General features: G+C 40.6%; 5 protein-coding genes and 1 pseudogene across 7 annotated transcripts; 4 read left to right on the top strand and 2 right to left on the bottom strand.

Annotated features, from left to right (window-relative positions):
- The first annotated feature begins 401 nt into the window (after positions 1-401).
- On the top strand, positions 402-3,284 carry LOC104826707 (protein IQ-DOMAIN 14-like). Of its 3 annotated transcripts, none has more exons than XM_010559532.2 (7): positions 402-660; positions 848-915; positions 1,081-1,228; positions 1,334-1,645; positions 1,904-2,125; positions 2,232-2,363; positions 2,459-3,284. In XM_010559532.2, exons 3-7 carry the CDS (start codon positions 1,160-1,162, stop codon positions 3,044-3,046), a joined length of 1,323 nt encoding a protein of 440 aa, XP_010557834.1. In that variant the 5' UTR covers positions 402-660; positions 848-915; positions 1,081-1,159; the 3' UTR covers positions 3,047-3,284. The 3 variants fall into 3 exon arrangements, with proteins under 3 accessions (XP_010557834.1, XP_010557836.1, XP_010557835.1); XM_010559534.1 differs by having other exon boundaries at positions 403-660; positions 1,337-1,645; XM_010559533.2 differs by lacking the exon at positions 402-660 and adding an exon at positions 709-738.
- Positions 3,285-4,058: 774 nt separating this feature from the next.
- LOC104827439 lies at positions 4,059-11,365 on the bottom strand (annotated as a pseudogene).
- Positions 4,985-7,834, bottom strand: LOC104827440 (TMV resistance protein N-like). The gene is made up of 3 exons (XM_010560611.1): positions 7,296-7,834; positions 6,458-7,146; positions 4,985-6,354 (listed from the first exon to the last, which is right to left on the bottom strand). Exons 1-3 carry the CDS (start codon positions 7,832-7,834, stop codon positions 4,985-4,987), a joined length of 2,598 nt encoding a protein of 865 aa, XP_010558913.1.
- Positions 11,366-14,469: 3,104 nt separating the features above from the next.
- On the top strand, positions 14,470-17,293 carry LOC104827438 (TMV resistance protein N-like). The gene is made up of 6 exons (XM_019204051.1): positions 14,470-14,492; positions 14,582-14,908; positions 14,991-16,092; positions 16,225-16,521; positions 16,660-17,199; positions 17,288-17,293. Exons 1-6 carry the CDS (start codon positions 14,470-14,472, stop codon positions 17,291-17,293), a joined length of 2,295 nt encoding a protein of 764 aa, XP_019059596.1.
- On the top strand, positions 17,233-18,810 carry LOC109117258 (disease resistance-like protein CSA1). Its single transcript, XM_019204082.1, has 2 exons — positions 17,233-17,907; positions 18,187-18,810. The coding sequence occupies exons 1-2, from the start codon at positions 17,299-17,301 to the stop codon at positions 18,649-18,651; spliced, it is 1,074 nt and encodes a 357-aa protein (XP_019059627.1). The 5' UTR covers positions 17,233-17,298; the 3' UTR covers positions 18,652-18,810.
- Positions 18,811-19,681: 871 nt separating this feature from the next.
- LOC104827436 (TMV resistance protein N-like) lies at positions 19,682-24,301 on the top strand. Its single transcript, XM_019204050.1, has 5 exons — positions 19,682-20,267; positions 20,350-21,451; positions 21,577-21,873; positions 21,962-23,482; positions 23,868-24,301. Exons 1-5 carry the CDS (start codon positions 19,729-19,731, stop codon positions 23,967-23,969), a joined length of 3,561 nt encoding a protein of 1,186 aa, XP_019059595.1. The 5' UTR covers positions 19,682-19,728; the 3' UTR covers positions 23,970-24,301.
- The last annotated feature ends 1,253 nt before the right edge of the window (positions 24,302-25,554 follow it).

Genomic DNA, 25,554 nt, shown 5'->3' with positions numbered 1-25,554 from the left:
TTTTATTTTTATTTTATATTAATTAATATTATTAAATATTAGGGATTGATGATGTGGCAGATGACTAGGATGTCATGTCAGCATTAAATAATATTGTTTTTCGTTCAGGGTTTTATTTGCTAATTTTTAAAAGTATAGAGTTTTAATTACCAATTTTTAAAAGTACAATGTTTTTTTGGATCAAAAAAAAGTATAGGGTTTAAATTGAGACGAGAGAAAAATACAGGGTTTTAAATGGAATTATCCCTAAAAATATATTTCCATAACAAAATTGAGCAAAGGGCAGAAGAGTAATTTTATATTTCCATGGCAAAATTGAGGAAAGGGCAGAAGAGTAATTTCGGAACCAGCAGAAGCCATGTTCACTTGTCTGTTGTAAAGGGAAGAAAGGTGTTGCGGGAGAAGAAAACAAACCTCTGTGTTCGCTACATAATTCTTTGAACAGTCTCCTTCACTAATGAAGAAAGCCCCACCTGAGCCCTGAATACTTTCAAAAAACCATTTTCTCCGCCATGGAAATTTAGGAAATTTGACGAGATTGCTTCGAAAATCATTGAACCCTCAGTCCAATTATTGTTCATCACTCTCCCAAGAAAAAAATAAAAGAAAAAAGGAGGGAGAAAAATCTCACCTTTACCAGCTTATCGAACCAGCAAGCAAGTGAGATCTTCTTTTCCCGTTTGGATAGATGTTTGTTTCTCGGGAAAATCTTAGAAGACGGGAATTCCTTTTTGTTCCGTAACTTTCATTAATTCGTTTTCTAATTCTCCAAATTGCTTTATTTTATTATTTTTCTGGGTTTTTGTGTTTGGTTTGTGTTGCTAACTTCAAGGACAATCTTTATCAGTTTCAGGAACTATCTCTGGAGCAGTCATTGGTGGTTCATTCATCAAATCTAGGGTTTTCGGGAAATGGGTACTGAGAAATCTGCATCCTTTTATCTCTTTTCCAATAGAAGAGTCCGGTTTCTTTAGGATTCATTGCGTTTTCAGACACCTTTGTTTCAATCAGTGGCTTTGTTCTAAAACTAGATTGTGATTGATTTGATTTGACTTGACATAGGTTTTGTCTAATTTGCAGAAATCCTCCGATCAGATTGGTTGGTTGATCGATCCCTGATGAATTCAAGAGCATAGTCTGAGGTGATAGTAATGCGACCATGGCTAAGAAGAAGGGTTTGTTCACTCTGTTGAAAAGGATTTTCGTTTCGGAAGCTAACCCAGAAAAGGTTAAAAAAAAAAAGACAAAACGGAAATCTTGGTACTTCTGTCTTGACGTGCCCTGTTCTTGTTTCATTTCAAAGTTTGCAACTTGTCTTCTATTTTTATTTTAGCAGAAAGAGAAGAGAAGAAGATGGGCATTCTGGAAGCTTAAGGTCAAGAAAAGGTTACCTTCCATTACAGCACCTCCAAGGGACAGGACTGGAAGTGAAGCACAGGACAAGAACACTGTGACCCGTGTGGGTGAGGTCAAACAACTCTCTTGTAGTCCTCAGTTAAATGTCAAAAAAAGGTTAGAAGAAGATTCAGAAGCCAAAACAGAGAATGACATCACTGATCCACAGCCTGAGGATCAGATCTTTAAGAAAGGACAGATTGAAGAACTTGCTGCAATTCGGATTCAGACCGCATTCAGGGGTTATCTTGTAAGATCATGGATACCTATTTCTTTCGATGGTTCCATATTTATGATTCGTGAATTTTCAACTTATTTGCATTGGTATAAATGTGGAGGACAAGAATAATCATTTTAGTTTAAACGCGAAGTTTCTCAGTAACTGGTTTAACTGGAATGTCAGTCAAGATTTGTCATATTTCAGTGTGTAGATTTAAGAAAAACATCAGGGTTCATTTGGAATTAATGGTTTTTGCGGATGATCAGATTGTTTTGGCGTATGTTTCAGGCAAGGAAAGCTCTACGTGCCTTGAAGGGGATAGTGAAGCTGCAAGCATATATCAGAGGTCGAGCTGTGAGACGCCAAGCAATGACTACCCTCAAGTGCTTGCAGTCTGTTGTGAACATTCAATCACAGGTCTGTGCAAAGAGAACACAAATCCCCGGAAGTGCTCTCAAGCATTACGAAGAGAGCAAAGAGTTTCAGATGTTCAAGGACAAGATAATCAAGGTAGTTAGAATTGAAAGGGCAATCTGTGTGGGAATTTTATGTTTGGTTATTAGTTTCTGTCTTAGGAAGATTTACGAGACTGTTTGAGAACTGTTTCAACTTTCAGGTGGACACAGATAGCCAAAAGAGATGGGATGACAGTCTAATGACAAAGGAAGTGGCTGAGACATTGGTTATGAGCAAGAAAGAAGCTGCCCTGAGGAGAGAAAGGATAAGGGAATATGCAGTCACTCACAGGGTATCCATGTGTTTCACTCATTCATGGCTGTGATTTAGTTTTTGAATGAAAGTGTTTTTGTAACAAGGGGAAATGGTCTCTCTGTAAACTTTCAGAAATCCGCAGAATCGTACCAGAAGAGGCATAACACAAGATGGAAGTACTGGTTAGACCAATGGGTGGATACCCAACTTACCAAGAGCAAAGAACTAGAAGATTTGGACTTCTCTTCAAACACGAAACCGAAAGACGAAACTTTCAGGGACAAACAGCTTAAAACTCCAAGAAATTCTTCACCCAGAAGATCGATAAATCACAGAAGGCAAGTTTCGGTAGGAGAAGATGATCAGAGCCCTGCCCTTCCGTCACCCGCTGTTGCCACACGGACTTACATGGCTGCAACCGAGTCTGCAAAGGCAAAGGCAAGATCTTTAAGCTCCCCGAGGGTAAGACCCGGAAGCTTTGACACGCAGTCAGAGAGTTACTCGCCATACAAGAACAAGCTCTGCCTGTCATCCTCCATTATGAGCGATGCTCCGAGCAGAGTTAGGGTTCATAAAAATGGCAGCAACGTCAACAGGCCGAGCGGTTACCAGCAAAGATCTCCGGGACTGAGGGGCTTTAACGCTGGCCCCGTGAACGATCTTAGCATTAACTCTGAGCGTTCATTACCAAGCTGGAACAGGCAGAGCAGTTTCAGATGAGTCCTTTGAGAGGCAGTTCCTTCCTTTTTCTTCATCTTGAGCTGTATATATACTTTTCTCAAGTGTTCCACTGAAAGTTTCTTCCGTGTATGTAGGAAATCTCGTTTCGTTTTTTTTTTTTGGTTCAAGTTCTTTTCTTTGTTCGATTCCATTTGATTCTTGTGTTTTCCGATATAATGTAACGATCTGAACCCTAAATTTTCTCGGTTTCTACTGGTTTAGATAGTTATTGGTCTAATTCTTACTGAACTTGAAAAAGAATTTCAGAGCGGCGAGTCACTGAGTCACCGAGTCGTAATGTCGTTTCGTTTGCATTCTCGAGAAAACAAAGAAATTGTCCGAGAATACTGGGAAAAGAGCAACTAGTTATAAACAAAAGATTTTAGACATAAATACATAAATACAAAATAAATATATTATCGTCTTAAAATAAATAAATTTAATGAGGGTTGAATTAATCTTTTTTGCAAGTTTCTGACAAAAAGGAACAAGTCGAACATGCAATCAAAATCTGTCCTCTACACTAACTAGACAATCCTCACATGGATGTTAGAATCGTTAGCATTTAATAAATAATTTCCAATAAATTCAATCCCATCAAAACAATTTTCTTCAAATGGATGAAGCACTCTTATCTTGTTTAGAAATTAAATGACAAATGTGGCATCCATTCATATGATCATTCAATGCTGGCTTTCAATAAAGGCTTATACCTGTATACATTTTGAAATAAAAAATTTTGGAGAGATTTTTTTTTAAAAAAAAAAATCATAGGCTTCTGTTGGTGTTTTGAAACTTTTTCTTAAATAGGAAAAATTTTCTTCCCCTCTCCATGACATTGCACTTTGTAAAATGAGAAAACAGAATTAAAATCATGAACCTTGCAAGAAATAAAAAAAATACACAAAATTTTGTAAAAAATCAGCAAAAAACCATACATCATCAAATATCTAATTTTTTGGAAGTCCTTGTAAACTTTATGATTTTAATTGGGAGTTCAAAAAAGTTTTAGTGAACTTTAGAATTTATGTATTATAATGAGAGTTGATAACGAATTCATGTATTTATGCGAGATTTTTTTTCTAAAAAAATTAGGAAACAAAAGAAACGAAGTTAAGAGGGAAGAGAGAGCCAGTAGCCAGCGGTCAAGTTGGTACAATGTAATACCCGCAGTTTTCCACCTTACAATATTCGAGAGGCTTGTCTTCTCCGTCCAAAAGGTGGAATGTTACGGTCGCTTTCACGTCTTCAGCCAGCCATCTGTGCAATCGAAATACATCGTAGAAGAAAAATAAGTGATCTGACCTTATATTGGCGTTGAACTTCTGATGGTTCCTGTGATCCTTTTCTCTCGAATGGTTCAAACCGGAATTTGGTTGATAGTGTTAGAGTCCCACATCGGAAATATGTGGGAACAATTGAGTCAATATAATACCATGGACACCCTCCCCCAACAAGCTAGCTTTTGGAGTGAATTCTACCCATGGGTTTTGAGATTTTGTTGGGCCCATTATTAATGGAACAGCTTGTTAGGATCTTCACCTTCTCCGCCCTCGAAGCAGCATTCACCACAAATGTATAACCCTAACTCCAGAGAGTAGTCTGTGAATGCAACAGATATGCATAGAGCTAAACCTTTAGAACCCTCTTGACAAAATCTCGAAGGCAGTTGCATGGTTATCCGAGGCCCTCTTTCCCAATGAGTGAACCAATCCGGAATGCTGCAGCCCAGTAATGACACCATACCTAATCTACTTTTCTGTAAAATCAAAGAGAGAGAGAGATTTGGCTAAGGACCCATGAAACCATAACTACTAATGCACAACCGTAGGTGCCACTCAGTATCAGTATGAATAAACGGCTCCATCTAACTCTAGCTTCTTATATTTATAAATGTAACTCCCATATTTTTCAAGTGTTCTGTCCTTAAAACTTGGTTCAACTACATGCATAACCTACCCAATGCTTTTGTTCCAAAGTCTGAAACAACAACTTCGCAGCAGCTACTCTCTTGACTGTCACATCTTCCTGCAACCTGAGACAATGATTGAATATGTAGTTTCCTCCAAATGCTCCTGCAAAAAATTCCATATTACCGCATGTAGTTCCCAAAGATGCACATTCATGTGCATTGAAATTCCGCAGACTATTAGGGAACTTCGGTACTGATCCAAGTCCTTCGTCGTAGCTTAGGTCTAGAATTTCAACATTCGAGAGATACTTCATACAAGCAGGCAAAATCCGAAAGCCATTCCCACTCAAATCTAAGTTCCTCAATGATGTTAGACAACCAATATCTTGAGACAATGATTCCAGATTTCTGCAGTAGCTTAGGTCAAGCATTTCCAGCTTCGAGAGATGCTTGATAATAGGATGCAAAATCTGAAAGTCATTTCCACTCAAACGTAATCTTCTTAATGATGTTAGACAACCAATATCCTCATACAATGATTCAAGTCTCCTGCAACAACTCAGATCAAGCTCATATAGCACTGAGAGATGCTTGATAGTAGCAGGTAAACTCTTAAAGTCATTTCCACTTAAATCTAACCTCATCAATGATGTCAGACAACCAATGTTCTCAGGGATCTGCTCAATATGCAAATTTGACATTTCAAGGGTCTCCAGAGAGCGGACTCTCGACAATGGAGGAACTAATAATGGCACAGGGTCGAGGCTGTAACAATATCCCGAAATACGCAGGTCGGTGAGCTTCGTCGTCTCCTTTTTAAATGGCGGCAGTTGTCTTATGGATGCTCTAAGAGCTCTGAATGAATATAAATTGTCCAGGTTCCACAATGTCTCTGGTAGCACAGAGAGATTTCGGCAGTCGTTTAACCACAAACGCTCAAGTCTGAGAAGCCTTTCAATTGAAGAGGGAAGCTCTCTTATGGCTGCTCCGGTTAAAAAAATCTCCTCCAAGCACTCGTTTCGCTCCAGAACTTCTGGAATTTCTTCCAGCTTTGGGCAATCATAAAGAAGTAACTCTTTAAGAGCTTGCATCTTCCAAATGTCACCAGGTAGAGACTTGAGGCTGTCACAGTAGCTAAGATTTAGATGAGATAACATGCAGAGAGAACTGAATGAGGGGGAAAGCTCTCCTACTCCTACAACCAATGTTCTTCTCCCAGGCTCTGACTCGCATTCTTGTTTGACAATATCCCCGCCAAGCTCTTGCAATGGATCCGACATCTCAATCTTGTTCCTTCTTATAGTTATGAGTGCCTTGTCCTCAAGAACGCTTAACCCATAATGCACAGCGTGATAACAACCATCAAGTAATGTGGCCACCTCATCTTTATCTTGTCCTGTGAAGAAACAAGCAATATCAAGAAATATGTTTTGCAACTCTTCATCTTCTAGACCGTCATAGCTAACTTTCAATATGTTGCTAATTTCCAGGTTGGAAACTTTGCCGATCTTTTTCAAGGCAATTTCCCACTTGTCTATCTTTGCCCCGAAGAGAGCGAGCAAAGACCTTTAGTGCCAGAGGAATCCCCGAAGCATAATGAACCACCTTCTTATGGAGCTCATCATAAGCTTCTATCTGATGTTCTGAGATATAAGCATTCTGGTAAAACAGTCGCAATGCTTCATCATTGTTTAATCCCTCCATATCATATACTTTTACTTTGTCTTTGGTGAAAATGGTGAGCACATGTCTATCTCGTGTGGTTATGATCACACGGCTTCCAGCACCAGACTCAGCGAGCCCTTTAAACAAAATTTCAAGTTGTCTCTGATGGTTCACATCATCAAGCACAGCCAGTACTCTTTTGCGACGAAGCCTATCTACCACAAAGCTCGGTAGCATAGAAGTGCCTATGTGTATATCTTCACCCAGAATCACAGATAAACTCTCATTCCTCTTCTCCACAAGGCCACCCTTCACTTCAGTTTCTCTAACACTCCTGAAGAAATAAGAGCCTTCGAAATCACCAGAGATTTGGTCGAACACAGCTTCAGCAAGAGTGGTCTTACCAATTCCACCCATTCCCCATATCCCCACGATGCGAATATCTTCTTCGCCAAACTCTAACAACCTCAGAACCTTCTCCATCCGTGAATCAATTCCCACTAAGCCATTGTCAGGGTTTGGTCTACGTGATATGCAGCGTAATTTTGTGAGTATCTTTAACAACTACGTCTACCAACACGGAATCAGACCTGTGAAATGTACATCAATCGGACTTTGGAGCCAATAAAATCACCCAGAAATAGCAATGAAAGGATTGAAATAGCTACTTACGTCCATTCTGATGAATCATGGCCAGAGAGATTGGCTGCTTCGTGTAACGCAGACCTCCACTGGTTCACTTTCTCCGTGTTGTCCTTGTATTTCTCTTTATGCCGTTCAAATGCAACAGCAAAGCTTTGCTTTTGCCACCGTACTTGTGAAGGATCCACATCGTAGAAGATGGGTATAACCAATTGGTCCATTGTTTTCTTGCATTGAAGAATCTCGACCAGTTCTTCCAAGCACCACCTAGATGAAGCGTAGTTCTCGGAAAAGACCACCAAAGATACCTTGGATCCTGCGATTGCCTCCCGAAGGACTTCTGAGATCTCATCCCCTCTCTCGATCCGGTCATCGTGGAAAACATTGACACCTTTCTTGAACAGTGCAGAACTGAGATGGCTTGTGAAGCTCCTGCGGGTATCTTCACCTCTGAAGCTGATGAAAACATCGAATGTTTGTCTCCGACGTTTAGAACCAACAAGAGGAAGTATAGAACCATCACCAAAGATCTGATTAATCTTCCTGCATCCTTCTTTTGATCTGTTCATAATGATTACAACGATACAAGCAGAATTGGTTTGCAGACAACAGACTTGGATCCCGTGTCTTCCTTGTTGCAATTGAAGGAGCTAGTTGAATAGTCTAACTAAATGCAAGAAAACTTCTCACAAATACGACATGACTTCCGATTGCAAGTAAACTCCTTAGAATTGATTTTAAATTTATTATTATTATTTTTATCTTATATGTATGGTGGATAGACATTAATAACAATTTTTTTAATTAGAAATGAAAAGACTTCTTCCTGTCAGAGTTGACAAGTACATAAGTACTTTTGTTCTATATTTTGATTCAATTGATTTCAATTATTGGAAAATCCCCCCCCCCCACCACACTCACACACACTTCCAGTACCGCAGCTTCTTGTCAGAGTTATTATAATCTAAACTGAAAATTAGAATTAGTTGAAACTGAAGCAATCAAATGCCGATATGGATCAGGTATCCATATCCTTCCAGTTGAGCCATTCAAAGCTAGGAAAACGGTTAATTTCAGTCAATACCACTCTTAACATTAACGGAATTTTAACAATCAAAACTCAAATCTCATCCAAATTCAGAACCCGCTTCAGAAGTGACTAAACTGAAGTATGGACAAGCAGAAGGTGCAGAACAGTTGCAGTAACGGTTCTAGGATTGATCGCTAGATATTCTTAGCATAAGAAGGGTACATCCATAGCTGCAAGAAAAATCCGGGAAACGTATCAACAAAGGCTACGTTTCCCAGGTCCGACAACTATATAGTGCCCTAAATCCTAATTCGAAAAAAAAAAATCAGAATCGTAACACTGAGAAACTTTCGCATCGACATTGTATCGGTACAAACCAGAATAGCATACAATTGGCCCTAGAATCTCCACAAATACAGATTTTACCACATCAATTGCAAATACGTGATCAAATATCCAAACCCCAGAAACCCTAAAATCACCCCCATTTCTTCAGGTCACAGCACCAGATACGAGAAAAACGAGTAATTCAACGCAAACTTACTGACTCGACGGACGCGGCGGCCGGTGCTTCAAATAATCCTCACCTGTAGAAAAGTTGTCGTCGTCGTCCAATGAAGACGCGCCGATTCATGATCGATTTCAATTTGTATATAGTCTTTATCATTACTTATATTATCCTACCTTCCTTTTTCCACAACTGAAACTGGAGTTATATCTTGGATTTTATATTATCCGACGAAAATAAATATGCTTATGTAAAACTCTATATACGATCAATGACAAATTTACTATATATAAAAATATTGTTCTCTAATACAATAAATCAAACAACATAAATAACAAACATTATTATATAATGCAAGGATTCACATTGTTTAGTTCTTCCCAGAACTTGGTTGAACCTGAATAGAGTATCTAACTTTCCCAACGTATAGCTTATGCTTACCAAACGGGATTCTTCTATTCCCGTTCTCACCCACAACGGCAAGATGCTGGCAGACATCAAGTTCCACTTGAATTGTCTTTTTTGCCCCTGCCCCGATTAGAACCTTCTCGAACCCGACCACTTGCTTGTTCAGACCCAGTGCAGTGGCTTCTCCGACCGGAGGTTTAGCGAACACGAAGAGGGTGTCGCTCCCATCGATCGCCCCCGTGTTGGCCACCTCTACCTTCAAGGGTATTTTCGATATTTTGTCGCAGTTGGCTTGAGAGACTTCTACGTAATAGGCCGAGGTTTTTGGACTTGAAACCGGGACCGAGATCTTGGTTGGTGGAGCTTGCAGGGAGGTGTGGTTGAAAGTGGTGTAGCTCAAGCCAAAACCGAACGGGTAAACGACCGGGCCATTGTAGTACTTGTAAGTCCTCCCCGGGAAACCTCCCGACGGTCGCATGGCCATGTTCGACATCGGGATTTTGTCCACGTAATCTTCCGAATACCACGTCATCGGTAACTTCCCACCTGTGCATTCAATACGTATATATATATAATATAATATATAATATGCTCGATATGGACCACCATGCATGAGGACGCATTTGATAATTGTGATACCTGGGTTAGCTTTGCCGAAGATGATATCGGCGATGGCGGCACCTCCGGCTTGACCTGGATACCCGGCCCAGATGATGGCCTTGACACGTGGGTTGTTCTGGGCGAACGACACGTCGACAGGGCCACCGCTCATGAGGACCAATATGGTCGGACCCCTCGAGGCTCGAGCCACACGAGACACGAGCTCTTGTTGGTGGCCTGGCAATAGCAGGCTTGTCCGGTCTAGTGATTCGGCCTCTATGGATAGGTCTGTTCCCATCACGAGGATAGTCGCATCAGCGCCACGCGCCGCCACCTCGGCCGAATCGAATTGCTCGTTCCCGGTGCATGAAACTCCCACACAACCCTGGAGATACAGAGTTCTTGCGTATCTAGAGATGCCTTGAAGCGGAGAAGTGTAAGCACATGGTTTTCCGGCATAGTTTCCGATCATGGTTTGGGTCACGTCCGAGTTGGGTCCGATAACGGCTATGGTGCGGTAGCGCGTGGGGTCCAGAGGAAGCGCGTGGCGGGCAGAGTTTTTGAGAAGGACAATGCCTTGATGGGCTGCTGCAAGGGCCAGATCTTGATTGGCCCGAGTGCACACATCTCCTGGTCCAAGATTACCGTACGGACCAAGGTTCCCATCAAACATGTCCCTTTCTCACCGCACCTTCCGTGTAGCTCGGCAAAAACGCTCCACAATCGAGGTCTAGTCCTGCAAAACGGCACGACATCACGATTAGAATATGTTTGTGGTTATCATTATTATTATCATGGCTAGTAGAGAGAAAACTCACCGGCTTTAATAGAAGCTGCAACCGCTTCCTCCGGAGTTCCGGTGTATTGTTGTTTGTTGAAAAGCACTTCCACGGAGTCGCAATCCGAGACAATATACCTGTGTTTTTTTGCAAATGAATATTTGTATAATTATGTTTAAATGAAACGGAATTTGACGGGAATCATTAGGTTATTAGGTCATCGGATTTTCACCCTTTAAGATTCCATTCGCCACGGACGATATTCTTCAAGAGATTCACGTCTGCACATGTCGGTTTTCCGTTAACCTGGTTGTAAGAGCACATCACACTTGCGACGTTTCCCTCTTTGACGCAGGTTTCGAATGGCACGTTAAATGTATCTTCTAGATCTTGCTTTGTAACCTTCTCGGCAAACAAAAGAAAAACACAACTCAATAAAAAAAAAAAAAAATTGGCTATGCAAAGAACATAGAAACAAACTGTATAATATATGAATACTTACGTTAGCGTTGAAATGGAGACGGTCAACGCCCATCCAGTTATCAAGATCGTAGGCAGTGTAATGTTTGCAACAGGCGGCGACTTTAAGACTGTCTCCATTGCCGGAGCCTTGAAGTCCCCGGACGTAGCTGGCTCCATACTTTCCGGAAACAAAAGGATCTTCCCCGGGAGTTTCTTGGATGCGTCCCCACCGCGGGTCGCGGACTATATTCACGTTAGGGCTCCAGTACGTGAGACCGGCCGTACCACCGTTGTACATGGCTCTTGCCTCGTTAGACACCACCTAAATTCATGCAAATCAATAATAACGTATATGTAAGATGTGAATACCCTCTTTTATTTTTAGTTGGATTGGAAAAATATGATTTTTTAAAAAATTCAAATTATGAACCCGAATTCAGAATCGGTGCCTAGTGTGAGTGAGTATGGCCTAATTATATTCTCACCCGTCCGATCTCTTCCCAGAGCGACTGGTTGAAGGAGGCCGCGGTGGTGATGACCTGAGGGAAACTAGTGGCGGCTGGGTATGCACCGCCGAACCTAGTGCCGGGGCCCACGTCCGAGACGCCGTGAAGAGACTCCGACCACCACTTTGGATGCGGAGCCGAGGCACGGCGGCTGCGTTATCACCTAGAAGCTGGACCTTCTCCAGCAATGTCAGCCGTCCGATCAAGTCCTTGACCCTCGCCTCAATCGGTAGATCGACCCTGCAGAAAGGCAGCGCCCGAGTGAAATCGCTCGTGGGGTCGCACGCGAACGGCGTCCGAGCTGATTCAGCTGAGTGGACCGACCACAACACGACCAACACTGTGACGATGTTCTTGCAAGAGATTTTCATTTCTTTTAAACGTGGAATTCTCTGTCTTTGTGATTTTCGTGTGTTTTGATTGCTTGTTGCTTGCATGCATGCATGCGTGCGTATTTATACGGAAATTTTCTATCAGTTGGTAACTAAGCGCTTTCTATTTTTTGAAAAATTTTAAGTATTATCTGTAATTACTTAACCGTATATCCATACAGATCCAAACAAAAGACCAAAAAGATTATGATGACATCTCCTTGTTTGAAAAATCTGTAATAACTCTTCCTGTTTTTCCAACTTATTCCATCTTCTTGTTTGTAACAACGTAGACTTCTGTTTCCATACAAAAAGTATTAGATTAAATTATTGGAATGTTTATATTTCAGAAGATTCCATTAAAAATTCAGTTTATTTTACGGTACCGTTGTTACTATTTAGATTAAAAAAAATGGTAATACTTTTAAAATTTTGGTTTTTATATCGGTTTTTATTCGTGTTCCAGACAAGTTTGATGATAATAAAATTTCTAATTGTTATCATACAAAGATGATGATTCTTAAGAAGTTTGATGATAATAAAGATTTATAGTTTGTTCACAATTCCTCCTAATTACGATCCGACCGAACCATAGGCACCGGCCGCCGCGTCAGTCGCAGTCTCACTTTCGAGTTCTTGAAGTAGAAGCATCTGTTGCGCCCGTCGAGTAAGTGCGTTTGCGTTGAAATCCTCGTTTCTCTCGTATCTAGCGTTGTGAATTGAAGAAATGGGGTTGATTTTAGGGTTCCTGGGTTTTGGATGTTTGATCGCGTACTTGCAATTGTTGCGGTAAAATCTGTGTTTGTGGAAATTCCAGTGCCAATTGTAAGCTATTCCGACTAGTACTACAAATACAGTGTCGAAACTGTCGATGCGTGTAGTTTCCCAGTATTGTGTTTCTGATTTGCTAGGAATTAGGGCACCGTATCGTTTTCGGACCTGGCGAATGTAGCCTTTCTTTTTACATTTCCGGGGATTTTCTTGCAGCTATGTATGAACCCTACTTATGCTAAGAGTATTTCGCGACCACTCCTTGAATCTTTGGTGCAAGTGTGGATCATATTTGGTTGGTTCTGCAGCTTCTGCTTGTTCATACTTGAGGTTTAGTCAGATCTTAAGTCGACTCTGCATTTGGATAAAGATTAGAGTGTTGATTGTTGAAATTATGTTAGTGTCAGAGTGGTATTAGATTATTGTTACTCTGAATTAAAGCATCAATACTGGAAGTCATCGTTTTTTGTTAATTTGCAGTTCGCCATTTCTGTTTGTAGGGAGGCCGAGTCATCTTCAGCTAAACTCAGAAGAAATTTCTGGGCTTCCACCACTGATGATTGAGAAGCTTTCAGACGCTTCACATCTTTGAACTCACAGACTATCCCTCTGGGGAGTGGCAATATGACCATGTTTCTCATGTTCCTGTTGCGAGGGCAGGAAGGGCATTACGGAAGGGAGACACAAATGGGCATCCTTCATCTCTTCCCCGTAGCAAATGTCCAAAAGGAAAATTGCCTCATTCTAAGAATATTTCAGAAGCTGTTGGCTGATTGCTAGTGCCTCCACAGCTCAAGGGAAGGTTAGTCCATTGCACTCTGTTTTGTTGTTTTCAGGAGTAGCTGATCACTAATTGAGCAATTGTAAATGTAGGATGCAGAAATTGTAGTTGATTGGAATTTATTTCAGGAGATCAATATATATTTAGTTTGGTTGCAAACCTTCTGATTTAGTTTGTATTTTCCAAAATCTGCTGTTGGATTTTGCGTCTGCGTGTTAAATGGCCAAAGAATATGTACCTTTGTACGGAATCCAAAACCCAGGAAAAAATGCGGACAAGAAGAAGTTTGGGTTTTGATTCTTGTTATGTGATGTTCCCTCTTTTTCCTTGTTTGTGTTTGAGTGTTTCTCGCTCTGAAGTAGCTGAATCTGATCTCTTTATTGGATAAGTGTAACTGTAAATACTTGGTCGAAGGAAGTCTAGTAGGTTTGAATTTGTTACCGGAGATTATTCCATTTCCAGGTTCGGATTAGACCCTTCGACTCAAGAGATTGTTCCTCGATGTTTTTCAGTTTCCTAAGGATTTTCGGAACATCGACATTAAGACGTGATAGCGTGTTCTGTTCATATTAAGATGTTGTGAACATGTGTTGGATCTTACAGTTCAAGATGGATTCAAACTGGTTACTGATGTTTTACATGAAATTAGGGTATGTTGATATAAAAAAGATCAGGGGAGAGGTTTCTTGCAACGACTTTGACTATTCAAAATTATTGAAACGTGTTGGCTATCTTCTTTGCGCGTATTTATTTCTAATAACTTTAAAGGCATTGACTTGGTCTCGTCAACGATCAACTCCTCCTACTACAATTGCAGCAAATGAAGACGATGAGTTGTGCATTTGGACAAAGTCTCTTGCTCTGCAAACCTCTTCTTCCTCTTTCGCCATGAACGGATCAAACCAAGGATGTGGCACTAATCATAAGATCGTCGGTCATGATTCTTCACTTCCTCTTGTCGGCTCTAAACGCCGAAGACGAACATTCGATGTCTTCATCAGCTTCAGAGGTGTAGACACGCGCAGGGACTTCACAAGCCATCTCCACAAAGCACTGTCTGAGAAAGGTATCGATGCTTTCGTTGACGACCGAATCGAAAGGGGGGATGAGATCTCGGAAGCCCTTGTGGAGGCCATCCAAGGATCTCAGCTGTCTTTGGTTGTCTTCTCTGAGGACTACGCTTCATCCGGATGGTGCTTGGAAGAGCTCGTTCAGATCCTTCGATGCAGGAAAACAATGGACCAATTGGTTATACCCATCTTCCACAACGTCGATCCTTCGCACGTGCGGTGGCAAAAGCAGAGCTTTGCTGCTGCATTTGAGCGGCACGAAGAGAGATACAAGGACAACACGGAGAAAGTGAACATGTGGAGGTCTGCGTTACACGAAGCAGCCGATCTTTCTGGTCATAATTCATCAGAATTCAAGTAAGTAGCTTCCGCTAATTTTTCGTCGCCATTTCTTCGTGATTTTGTCTATTCTTGAATCTGATTCAGAAATATTTCACAGATCTGATTCCATGTTGGTCGACGCAATTGTTAGTGATACTCTCGAAAAGCTACGTCGCATATCGCGTAGACCAAACCCTAACAATGGTTTAGTGGGGATTGATTCACGGATGGAGAAGGTTATGGGGTTGTTAGACTTTAGTGCAGAAGATATTCGCGTCGTGGGGATATGGGGAATGGGTGGAATTGGTAAGACCACTCTTGCTGAAGCTGTGTTCGACCAAATCTCTGGCGGCTTCGAGGGCTCTTATTTCTTCAGGAATGTTAGAGAAACTGAAGAGAAGGGTGATCTTGTGGAGAGGAGAAATGAGTGTCTATCTGTGATTTTGGGGGAAAATCTACGAATAGGAACATCTATGCTACCGAGCTTTGTGGTTGGTAGGCTTCGTCGTAAAAGAGTACTGGTTGTGCTTGATGATGTGAACCATCAGAGACAACTTGAAATTTTGTTTAAAGGGCTCGATGAGTCTAGTGCTGGAAGCCGTGTGATCATAACCACACGAGATAAACATTTGCTCAGCATTTTCCCGAAAGACAAAGTAAAAGCATATGATATGGAGGGATTAAACGATGATGAAGCATTGCGACTGTTTTGCCGCAATGCTTATGTCTCAGGCCTTCAGACTGAAGGTTATGGTGAGCTCGCAATGAAGGTGGTTCATTATGCTTCTGGCATTCCTTTGGCACTTATAGTCTTTGCTTGCTCTCTTCGGGGCAAGGGCAAACACGAGTGGGAAAGTGCCTTGAACAAGCTCGGGAAAGTTTCCAACCTGGAGATTAGCAAAATATTGAAAGTTAGCTACGACGGTCTAGAAGACAAAGAAATACAAAACATATTTCTTGATATTGCTTGTTTCTTCAAGGGGCAAGATAAAGATCACATGACCAGGTTGCTCGATGGTTGTTATCACGCTGCCTCTTATGGTTTAAGTGTTCTCGGTGATAAGGCACTGATAAATTTAAGAAGGAACAAGATTGAGATGCCGGATCCGCTGCAAGAGCTTGGTTGGGATATTGTCACACAAGAATGCGAGACAGAGCCTGGGAGAAGGAGTCGATTGTGGAGACCTGAAGATGTTCACCGTCTTCTCAAAAGGAATAATGTAAGAAGAAGTTTCATGATTTTGTTTCATCCCTTAGTATGCAAATTCATGTCATTTTTCCTTATTTTTCCCTCTTATATTTCAACATGGTAAGAAGGATTTGCACTGATGGCAGTTTGGCTCCCTTTACAGGGTACAGAGGCAGTCAAAGGTATATTCTTGGATTTGTCAAAAGTAATGAAGTTGAACATAAGCCCGGATGTCTTCGAGAAGATGTACAATCTCAGATTCCTCAAATTCTATAACAGCAAAGGGGTAAACACTAAAGTGTGTCTGCCATGTGGCCTCGAATCTCTTCCTGATGAGTTAAGGTACTTATGTTGGCCTGAGTTTCCGCTGAAGTGCCTGCCATCTGAATTTTGTCCTGAGAATCTTGTTGAGCTCGACATGAGACATAGCAATTTTACGCAGCCCTGGAGCGGTGCTCAGGTAGATGAAATGTGAATATATCCTTGGCATCTTCTTCGATTCCGTTTTCTTTCATTGTGTTGTATACATGTTTGTTTTTTATTATTCTATCAATCTTGCGGATACGAATTTAACTAACCATATCATTTGTTTATGCAGAATCTGTGTAGCTTAAAGAGTTTAAATTTGGCATACTCGCTGGAGCTGAATAAATTGCCCAATCTAACGAGGGCCACAAAACTAGAGCGGATTATTCTGCGAGGTTGCTGTCAGATAGATGAATTTCCTGAGAGTTCAACAAATGTTAAAGAAATAGATCTATCTAGGACTGCAATAGTAGAAGTGCCTTCTTCAATTCAACATCTCTCCAGGCTTGTGGATCTAAAGCTGTATAATTGTAAGAGACTTCAGAAACTTCCAGATACTTTGAGCAGTCTAGACAAACTACCTCATCTTAATCTTTCTAATTGTGGGAGCCTTAGGTCTATACCCAGTGGCATTTGGAAGATGCAATCCCTCGAGGTCTTAGATCTTTCTGATTGCTCAAAGTTGGAAGAAATCCCACAAGTTTTGGAGCGCAATGACTGCTTGGGAAGTATTGATTTGAGTGGAACAGCTATAAGAGAGTTGCCCTCTTCAATTGAAAGGCTCGTTAGACTTGATTGTTTGCGGTTAGACGACTGCCGAAACCTCTCTGCGGTACCAGAGACATTGTGGAATATAGCAACTCTGTCTTGGTTCAGATTTCTTGGAACAAACATAAGACAACTGCCACTGTTTCAAAAAGATTTGACGAAGATGGATTACTTGTGTATTTCAGGATGTGAGAGTCGAGATCATGTGCCGTTGTCATTTCCACCATTGTTGAGAGTCTGTTCTCTAACGAGACTCGAAATGATGGGTTTGCACATCTTGCATATCCCTGCGGAAATTGGTTGTTTAACATCGTTGATATTCTTAAATTTGAGCAGAAACGACTTCAAGATTTTACCTGATAGTATCAAGCATCTTTCCAAGCTGCAGTTTCTTGGCCTAAGCTATTGCAGGAAACTTGAATCATTGTTCGAGGATATCAGTTGTCTAATATCATTGAGAATCTTAGATTTGAGAGGCAATGACTTCAAGGTTCTGCCTGCTAGTATCAAGCATTTGCCAAAGCTTGAAGAGTTTCACATAAGCTATTGCAGGAGACTTGAGTCATTATCAGGGCTTCCTAGTAGTCTATGGCATTTTGTTGCACATGACTGTTCATCTTTGGGAACTATATCGAGTGATATGAAATTTGTTCATCAAATAGTGGGAGGAAAATACATATTCAGTAATTGTCTCAAACAAAAGGAAGATATGAGCGTAAAGGTACAAACTGCTGCAAAGTCATTGTTCCAGACTGCGAGTCCATATTTTTTGGTTGGTTTCTCTCATCCTCTATTTGTATATTGTCTGTGCACTGTGGAATATGTCACCAGACTTGGTTTATTTATCCTGATTAGTCAGTGGCACCTACGGTTATTATGCAAGAGTGGTTGCGGTTTTTTGCCATCCAGGGAAAGGAGATGGTGTGTGGTTTAACTGGTTTTCGTACAAACCCCTCATTCCGTGTTTTCTTCATCCATACAGTTTTCTGTTTTTGTTCAAAGATATAATTCCCTAAACTTGAAGCCTGATATCATCTCTTTGATGGCACAGAATGGCGTCGTAATGTGTTTACCAGGCAGAAACATTCCAGATTGGTTTACTGGTCGTGGAACAGGAGCTTCAGTTACCTTGCAATTGCCTACAGGATTGCGTGACAACAATTCCATAGGTTTAGCTCTATGCATTTCTGTTGCATTCACAGACTATTCTCCAAAATTAGGACTAACCATTCACGGTGATTTCCGCCTGGAGAGTCGAGAAGACTACTTTCATGAGAAGGAGGCATGGGATTTCGATCTGAAACCATTCGAAAGAGAATCTATGCAAGCGCCAGCCGACGTTCAAACCCGATTTCTCAGGTCAGATCACATATTCCTCTGCTCCAGAAATCTGTACGTCGAGGAATGCAATAATCACAAGACGGTGACCGTCACGTTCCACCTTTTGGACGGAGCAGATATGCCTCTAGAGTGTTGCAGGGTGGAGAAGTGTGCCTATTACGTGCTACCGTCTTGAAATGGATCGACGTATCGCATGCATTCATGAGTGTATTGATTTTTACGTGTGTGTGAAGCCAGGCGGCTTGTTTTCGTATCTTTTTCAAGGTTGTCGGGATTGCTGTCCATAATATCATGGACTAACACATAACAATATCAAAATCCTTACCTTGGAGTAGGAGAGCTCTCCCCCCTTAATTTTTACTCCCTCCGTTTCAAAATATTTGTAGTTTTAGATTATTATCCATTTTTCAAAATATTTGTCATTTTACATTTCCAATACATTTTTTTTAAATAATTTCCAATTTTATCCTTACCAAATTCCAATACATTATTAATGATAATATTGTTTTTATTATTAAATAAAGGGTATATATGACTTTTATTTTCATTTCTTAAAAAATGTGAAATAAGTTAAAACAACAAACATTTTGAAACGGAGGGAGTAATAAGTTTACAATTTATGGTACGGATGAATGAACAAAAATATTCTTGGTTTTAAAAATTTGTTACTTTCAATAATTGTATTGAAACAATGCATGATATTTTTTTTAAAAAACTTTTTTCTAAATCAATAGTCCATTCGTAAACAAATTCCGTGATGATCTAGTATTTGAAAAGAAATTGAGGTTATTTTTAGAAATTCCTCAAATCATTATGTTTGATGGAAATTTAGGTTGCAGAATCCATCGTACTGAAAGTCTCGTTTTCGAAGTGCCCTGTCGAATTGTATTCTCCAGTCATACACTTGGTCTTTATATCACAATTAACTAAATTGACGTTTTTGCCCTTCTTCCAATATAGAATTACTATCTTACCCTTTACGTTTTAGGCCTTAAGGCAGCCGCTACTATCACAGCCCATGGGCCTGAGCGGCAAACATTCTGCGTGTGATACAAAGGTAATAATTTTGTGGTGACATATTTTCCTTTAGTTGTGGGGTAAATTGTTTTTAATTAATTTATATATATTTATATTTGCATCCTACAAATATAAAGAGTCCGCAAACTCCAAAAGATTCCTGTCCGCTGACTTGGATTATTCTGCAATTGCAGCAAGGTCTCTTGCTCTGAAAACCTCTTCTTCTTCTTGCACCATGAGCGGATCAAACCAAGGACGCGGCGTTAGCCATCAGATCGTCGGTGATGGTTCTTCACTTCCTCTTGTCGGCTCTAAACGCCGAAGACGAACATTCGATGTCTTCATCAGCTTCAGAGGTTTAGACACTCGCAGGGACTTCACAAGCCATCTCCGCAAAGCACTGTCTGAGAAAGGTATCGACGTTTTCGTCGACGACCGGCTCGAGAGAGGGGATGAGATCTCGGAAGCCCTTGTGGAGGCCATCCATGGATCTCTACTGTCTTTGGTCGTCTTCTCTGAGGACTACGCTTCATCCAGGTGGTGCTTGGAAGAGCTCGTTCAGATCCTTCGATGCAGGAAAACAATGGACCAATTGGTTATACCCATCTTCCACAACGTCGATCCTTCACACGTACGGTGGCAAAAGAAGAGATTTGCTGCTGCATTTGAGCGGCACGAAGAGAGATACAAGGACGACACGGAGAAAGTGAACATGTGGAGGACTGCGTTACACGAAGTAGCCAATCTTTCTGGTCATAATTCATCAGAATTCACGTAAGTAGCTGCCGCTAACTTGTCGTCGCCATTTCTTCGTGATTTTGTCTATTCTTGAATCTGACTCAGAAATATTTCACAGATCTGATTCCATGTTGGTCGACGCAGTTGTTAGAGATACTCTCGAAAAACTACATCGCATATCGCGTAGACCAAACCCTAACAATGGTTTAGTGGGGATTGATTCACGGATGGAGAAGGTTATGGGGTTGTTAGACTTTGGTGCAGAAGATATTCGCGTCGTGGGGATATGGGGAATGGGTGGAATTGGTAAGACCACTCTTGCTGAAGCTGTGTTCGACCAAATCTCTGGCGGATTCGAGGGCTCTTATTTCTTCAGGAATGTTAGAGAAACTGAAGAGAAGGGTAATCTTGTTGAGAGGAGAAATGAGTGTCTATCTGTGATTTTGGGGGAAAATCTACGAGTAGGAACATCTATGCTACCGAGCTTTGTGGTTAGTAGGCTTCGTCGTAAAAGAGTACTGGTTGTGCTTGATGATGTGAACCATCAGAGACAACTTGAAATTTTGTTTAAAGGGCTCGATGAGTCTAGTGCTGGAAGCCGTGTGATCATAACCACACGAGATAAACATTTGCTCAGCATTTTCCCGAAAGACAAAGTAAAAGTATATGATATGGAGGGATTAAACAATGATGAAGCATTGCAACTGTTTTGCCGCAATGCTTATGTCTCAGGCCTTCAGACTGAAGGATATGGTGAGCTCGCAATGAAGGTGGTTCATTATGCTTCTGGCATTCCTTTGGCACTTAAAGTCTTTGCTTGCTCTCTTCGGGGCAGGGGCAAACACGAGTGGGAAAGTGCCTTGAACAAGCTCAGGAAAGTTGCCAACATGGAGATTAGCAACATATTGAAAGTTAGCTACGACGGTCTAGAAGACAAAGAAATACAAAACATATTTCTTGATATTGCTTGTTTCTTCAAGGGGCAAGATAAAGATCACGTGACCGGATTGCTAGATGGTTGTTATCACGCTGCGTCTTATGGGTTAAGTGTTCTCGATGATAAGGCACTTATAAATTTAAGAAGGAACAGGATTGAGATGCCAGATCCGCTGCAAGAGCTTGGTTGGGATATTGTCATACAAGAATGCGAGTCAGAGCCTGGGAGAAGGACTCGATTGTGGAGACCTGATGATGTTCACCGTCTTCTCAAAAGGAATAATGTAAAAAGAAATGCCACCATTCATTCCTTAGTATGCAAGTTTATGTCATTTTTCCTTCTGGCCCCCTTTATATTTCAACATGGTAAGAATGCTTTGCACTGACGGCAGTTTGGCTCGCTTTACAGGGTACAGAGGCAGTCAAAGGAATATACTTGGATTTGTCAAAAGTAATGAAGTTGGACATAAAACCGGATGTCTTCGAGAAGATGTACAATCTCAGACTCCTTAAATTCGATAACAGCAAAGGGGTAAACACTAAAGTGTGTCTGCCACATGGCCTCGAATCTCTTCCTGATGAGTTAAGGTACTTATGTTGGCCTGAGTTTCCACTGAAGCACCTACCCTCTGAATTTTGTCCAGAGAATCTTGTTGAGCTTGACATGAGACATAGCACTCTTAACAGGCTCTGGAGCGGTGCTCAGGTAGATGGAACATTCTTTTTGTTTGAATAAAAAGTAATCAATCGATCTTGAAGAGAGTAATCTGACCGACTATCATTTATCCATGCAGAACCTGGGTAGCTTAAAGATTTTAAATTTGGACTGGTCAGAGAAGCTGAAAGAATTGCCCGATCTATCAAGGGCCCAAAATCTTGAGCGGATTGATCTGTATGGATGCTGTCAGATTGAAGAATTCCCTAAGTTCCCAAAAAACATAGAAGAAATAAATATGGCTGGGACCGCGATAAGAGAAGTGCCTTCTTCAATTCAACATCTCTCCAGACTTGTCAAACTCAATCTATTCCATTGTAAGAGACTCGAGAAGCTTCCAGATACTTTGAGCAATCTAGAAAGCCTTGAAGATCTGACTCTATCAGAAAGCAGAAACATAAAAAGGTTCCCAGCCCTTCCGAGGAAAATAAAACTCCTTGACTTTGATGGTGTTGGAGTAGTAGAGCTTTCCCCCTCAATTGGTTCTCTCCACATGCTATCTCGTCTTGATCTTAGGCATTGTAGGAACCTTATGTTTTTACCCAGTGACATTTGGAAGATGCAATCTCTTAAGTCCTTAAGTCTTTCTGATTGCTCAAAGTTGGAAGAAATTCCAGAAGTTCTGGAGAGTAACGAGTGCTTGAAAGAGATTATGTTAAGCAAAACAGCCATAAGAGAATTGCCCTCTTCAATTGAAAGGCTTCTCAAACTTGAGTATTTGAAGGTTAACGACTGCCGAAATTTCTCTGTGCTACCGGCGACATTGTGGAATCTGGAAAAGTTAGGATCATTAGATGTTAGTGGAACATCCATAAAACAACTGCCGCCCATTAAAGAGGAGACGACGAGGCTCACCGGCCTGCGTATTTCGGGATGTGATAGTCGAGACCCTATGGCATTATCAGTTCCTCCCTTGTCGAGATTATGTTCTCTGACGACCCTTGAAATGTCGAATTTGCATATTGAGCAGATCCCTGAGGACATTGGTCGTCTGACATCATTGATAAGATTAGATTTGAGTCTAAATGACTTCAAAACTTTGCCTGCTAGTATCAAGCATCTTTCGAACCTGGGAAGTCTGGACCTAAGCTACTGCAGGGGGCTTGAATCATTGCCAGAGGACATTGGTTGTCTAACATCGTTGCGGAGCTTAAATTTGAGAGGAAATGACTTCAAAACTTTGCCTGCTTGTATCAAGCATCTCTCGAACCTGGGAAGCCTGGACCTAAGCTACTGCAGGGGGCTTGAATCATTGCCGGAGGACATTGGTTGTCCAACATCATTAAAAAGCTTAGATTTGAGCGGAAATGACTTTAAGAGTTTACCCGCTAATATCAAGCGTCTCTCGAAGCTGGAAAAGCTTGATGTAAGCTACTGCAGGAGGCTTGAATCACTACCGGAGCTCCCTAACAATCTATGGAGTTTAAATGCACATGGATGTGCATATTTGGAGACTATATGGGGCAATATGGAATTTGTTGCTGGACCATTTGGAGTAAGCTACATATTCAGTAATTGTCTCAGATTGCAGGAGGATGCCAGAGTCAAGATAGTAGCTGCTACAAAGTTGTTGTCTCAGACTCTGAGAAAACGTCCTTGGGTAGGTTTCTGTCATTGTATCTGTGTAATAGGCGAGCATGTAGCTCAATCAATTTGTGGGCCACGCTTGAAAATTATGGGGGTTTTAATAGATTGAGTTCGTGGAGGTGATAGTCTCTTGCTATACTTGAGTTACTTTAGAATCGCATTGATAAATATGAGAAGCTGGAGTTAGATAGTGAGTAGCACCTAGTGGTTATGGTTTTGTGGGTCTTTGGACAAATTCCTCGTTTGTGTGTGTGTGTGTTTTTGTAAAGACGGTGTGTGAGTTGCATGGATGCAATCTGTATAGTTTTCTGTTTGTGTTCTTAAAAATTTTTCCTAGCAATAATTTTAGGGAGTTCAAAACCTAATATAACTCTCTTGCTCTCTTTGATTGTACAAAGTGGTGGAATAGGTGGGGTGTGTATACCGGGCTGCAACATTCCGGACTGGTTCACTCATTGGGAAAGAGGGCCTACCTTGCAATTGCCTTTGGGACTTTGTGAAGTGAGCTCTGAAGAGTTACTTCTATGCATTTCTGTTGCATTCACAGACCGCTCTCTGGAATCAGGATTATACATTCGTGCTGAATGCTGTTTCGACGACGGAGAAGGCGAAGATCCTAACAAGTTACCAGCCAGATCCGGTTTAACACCATTTGAGATAAAAGGATCACGGGCAGAATCACAAGTTCAGCGCCAGTATGTAAGGTCAGATCACTTGTTTTTCTTCTACGATACACTTGGATTACACCTGAGGAAATATGACTGCGCGTCTACTATGACATTCCACCTTTTAGATGGAAAAAGAAACCCTCTGGAATGTTGTAAGGTGGAAAAGTGCGGGTATTACATCGTACCTGCTTGACTTGTGACTCTTTACCAACTCCAAATTAATTCTGTTTAATCTTTTATCAAATAAAAAAATAAAAATCCAATAATAATCAAATCCAAAAAACTAAAACCAACAAAAATATATAAGTATTCTGGATTTTATTTTAAATATTTTTTTTATCTTTTATTCATTTATTTCTAAATATCTATCATATTAATAAATTTGTTTTTATACAAATCTCATAATTGATTTAACAGAGAAATCTATTGAGAAATTTCTCAAAAAAATTTACAGTGTCCAAAATTTAATGATCTATTTAACGGAATAAATTCAAAATTGCTCATTTATATGACAGTTTTTAGTCATATTAAAATAACTTTGCGTAATCGGATTGGTGATCAGCCTTTGAGTGATTTTCTAATTTGTTTTATTGAAAAAAATATGTTTGAGATAATTATAAATGAAGTTGTTAGGGATAGATTTAAAAAAATGAAAGATCGGAGAATTTAGCTATATAATGAAAAATATTTTTCTGATAATATATTTTTATTAGTTTTTTATATTTTATATCATATTTATATTTGTTGCCCCCGTTGAAAAAAATTTCTGGATCCGCCACTGCTTGTGACCGCTTCTTTATGGCCACAGGTGCCTCTATGTTCCCTCCAGGTTGTTTACCATCGATCAAATAGTTTTTTTTTTTTGATAACGGAGGACCCCTAGCTGCTACCCTTCGGGCGCGCTGACTAGGTAAATCTCTGGTCCGGGAGCGGCCTTTGTATATGGATCGTATAAATCCAGAAATTATCTCCCTCCCCACCAGTCAGGAATCGAACACTCAACCTCAAGGTGAAGTTAACTCCTACCCAAGTTTGACCACTCGCCCACGATCTGTTGGGTTAAAATATGTTTTGCATGTTCTCTTACCACCAGACTACCCAACGATAGTTAGACAAAAACATTTCGTTCTGAACTGCATGCCATGGATTTTACAACACTGATCATAATGAAAAGCCTCTGATAAAATTTTCATTAAAATAAAAATACTTATTTTGTGTCAATTGCTAAATCTCTTCAGTCTTTTGCGAAAAGAAAATAGATGAAAATGAAAACAAGAACAAAAAGGTTAAACATAAAACATTAAAAAAAAATAGTTGTGGGGTAAATTGTTTCTAATTAATTTATATATTTATATTCACATCCTACATATATATATATATATATATATATATATATATATAGAGAGAGCCCAAAAAC

This window comes from Tarenaya hassleriana, unplaced genomic scaffold, assembly GCF_000463585.1.
Source record: "Tarenaya hassleriana unplaced genomic scaffold, ASM46358v1 Cleome5, whole genome shotgun sequence".
Taxonomy (NCBI): Eukaryota; Viridiplantae; Streptophyta; class Magnoliopsida; order Brassicales; family Cleomaceae; genus Tarenaya; species Tarenaya hassleriana.
Note: the sequence above shows the minus strand (reverse complement) of the source record. Positions and strands in the feature narration are given on the sequence as shown.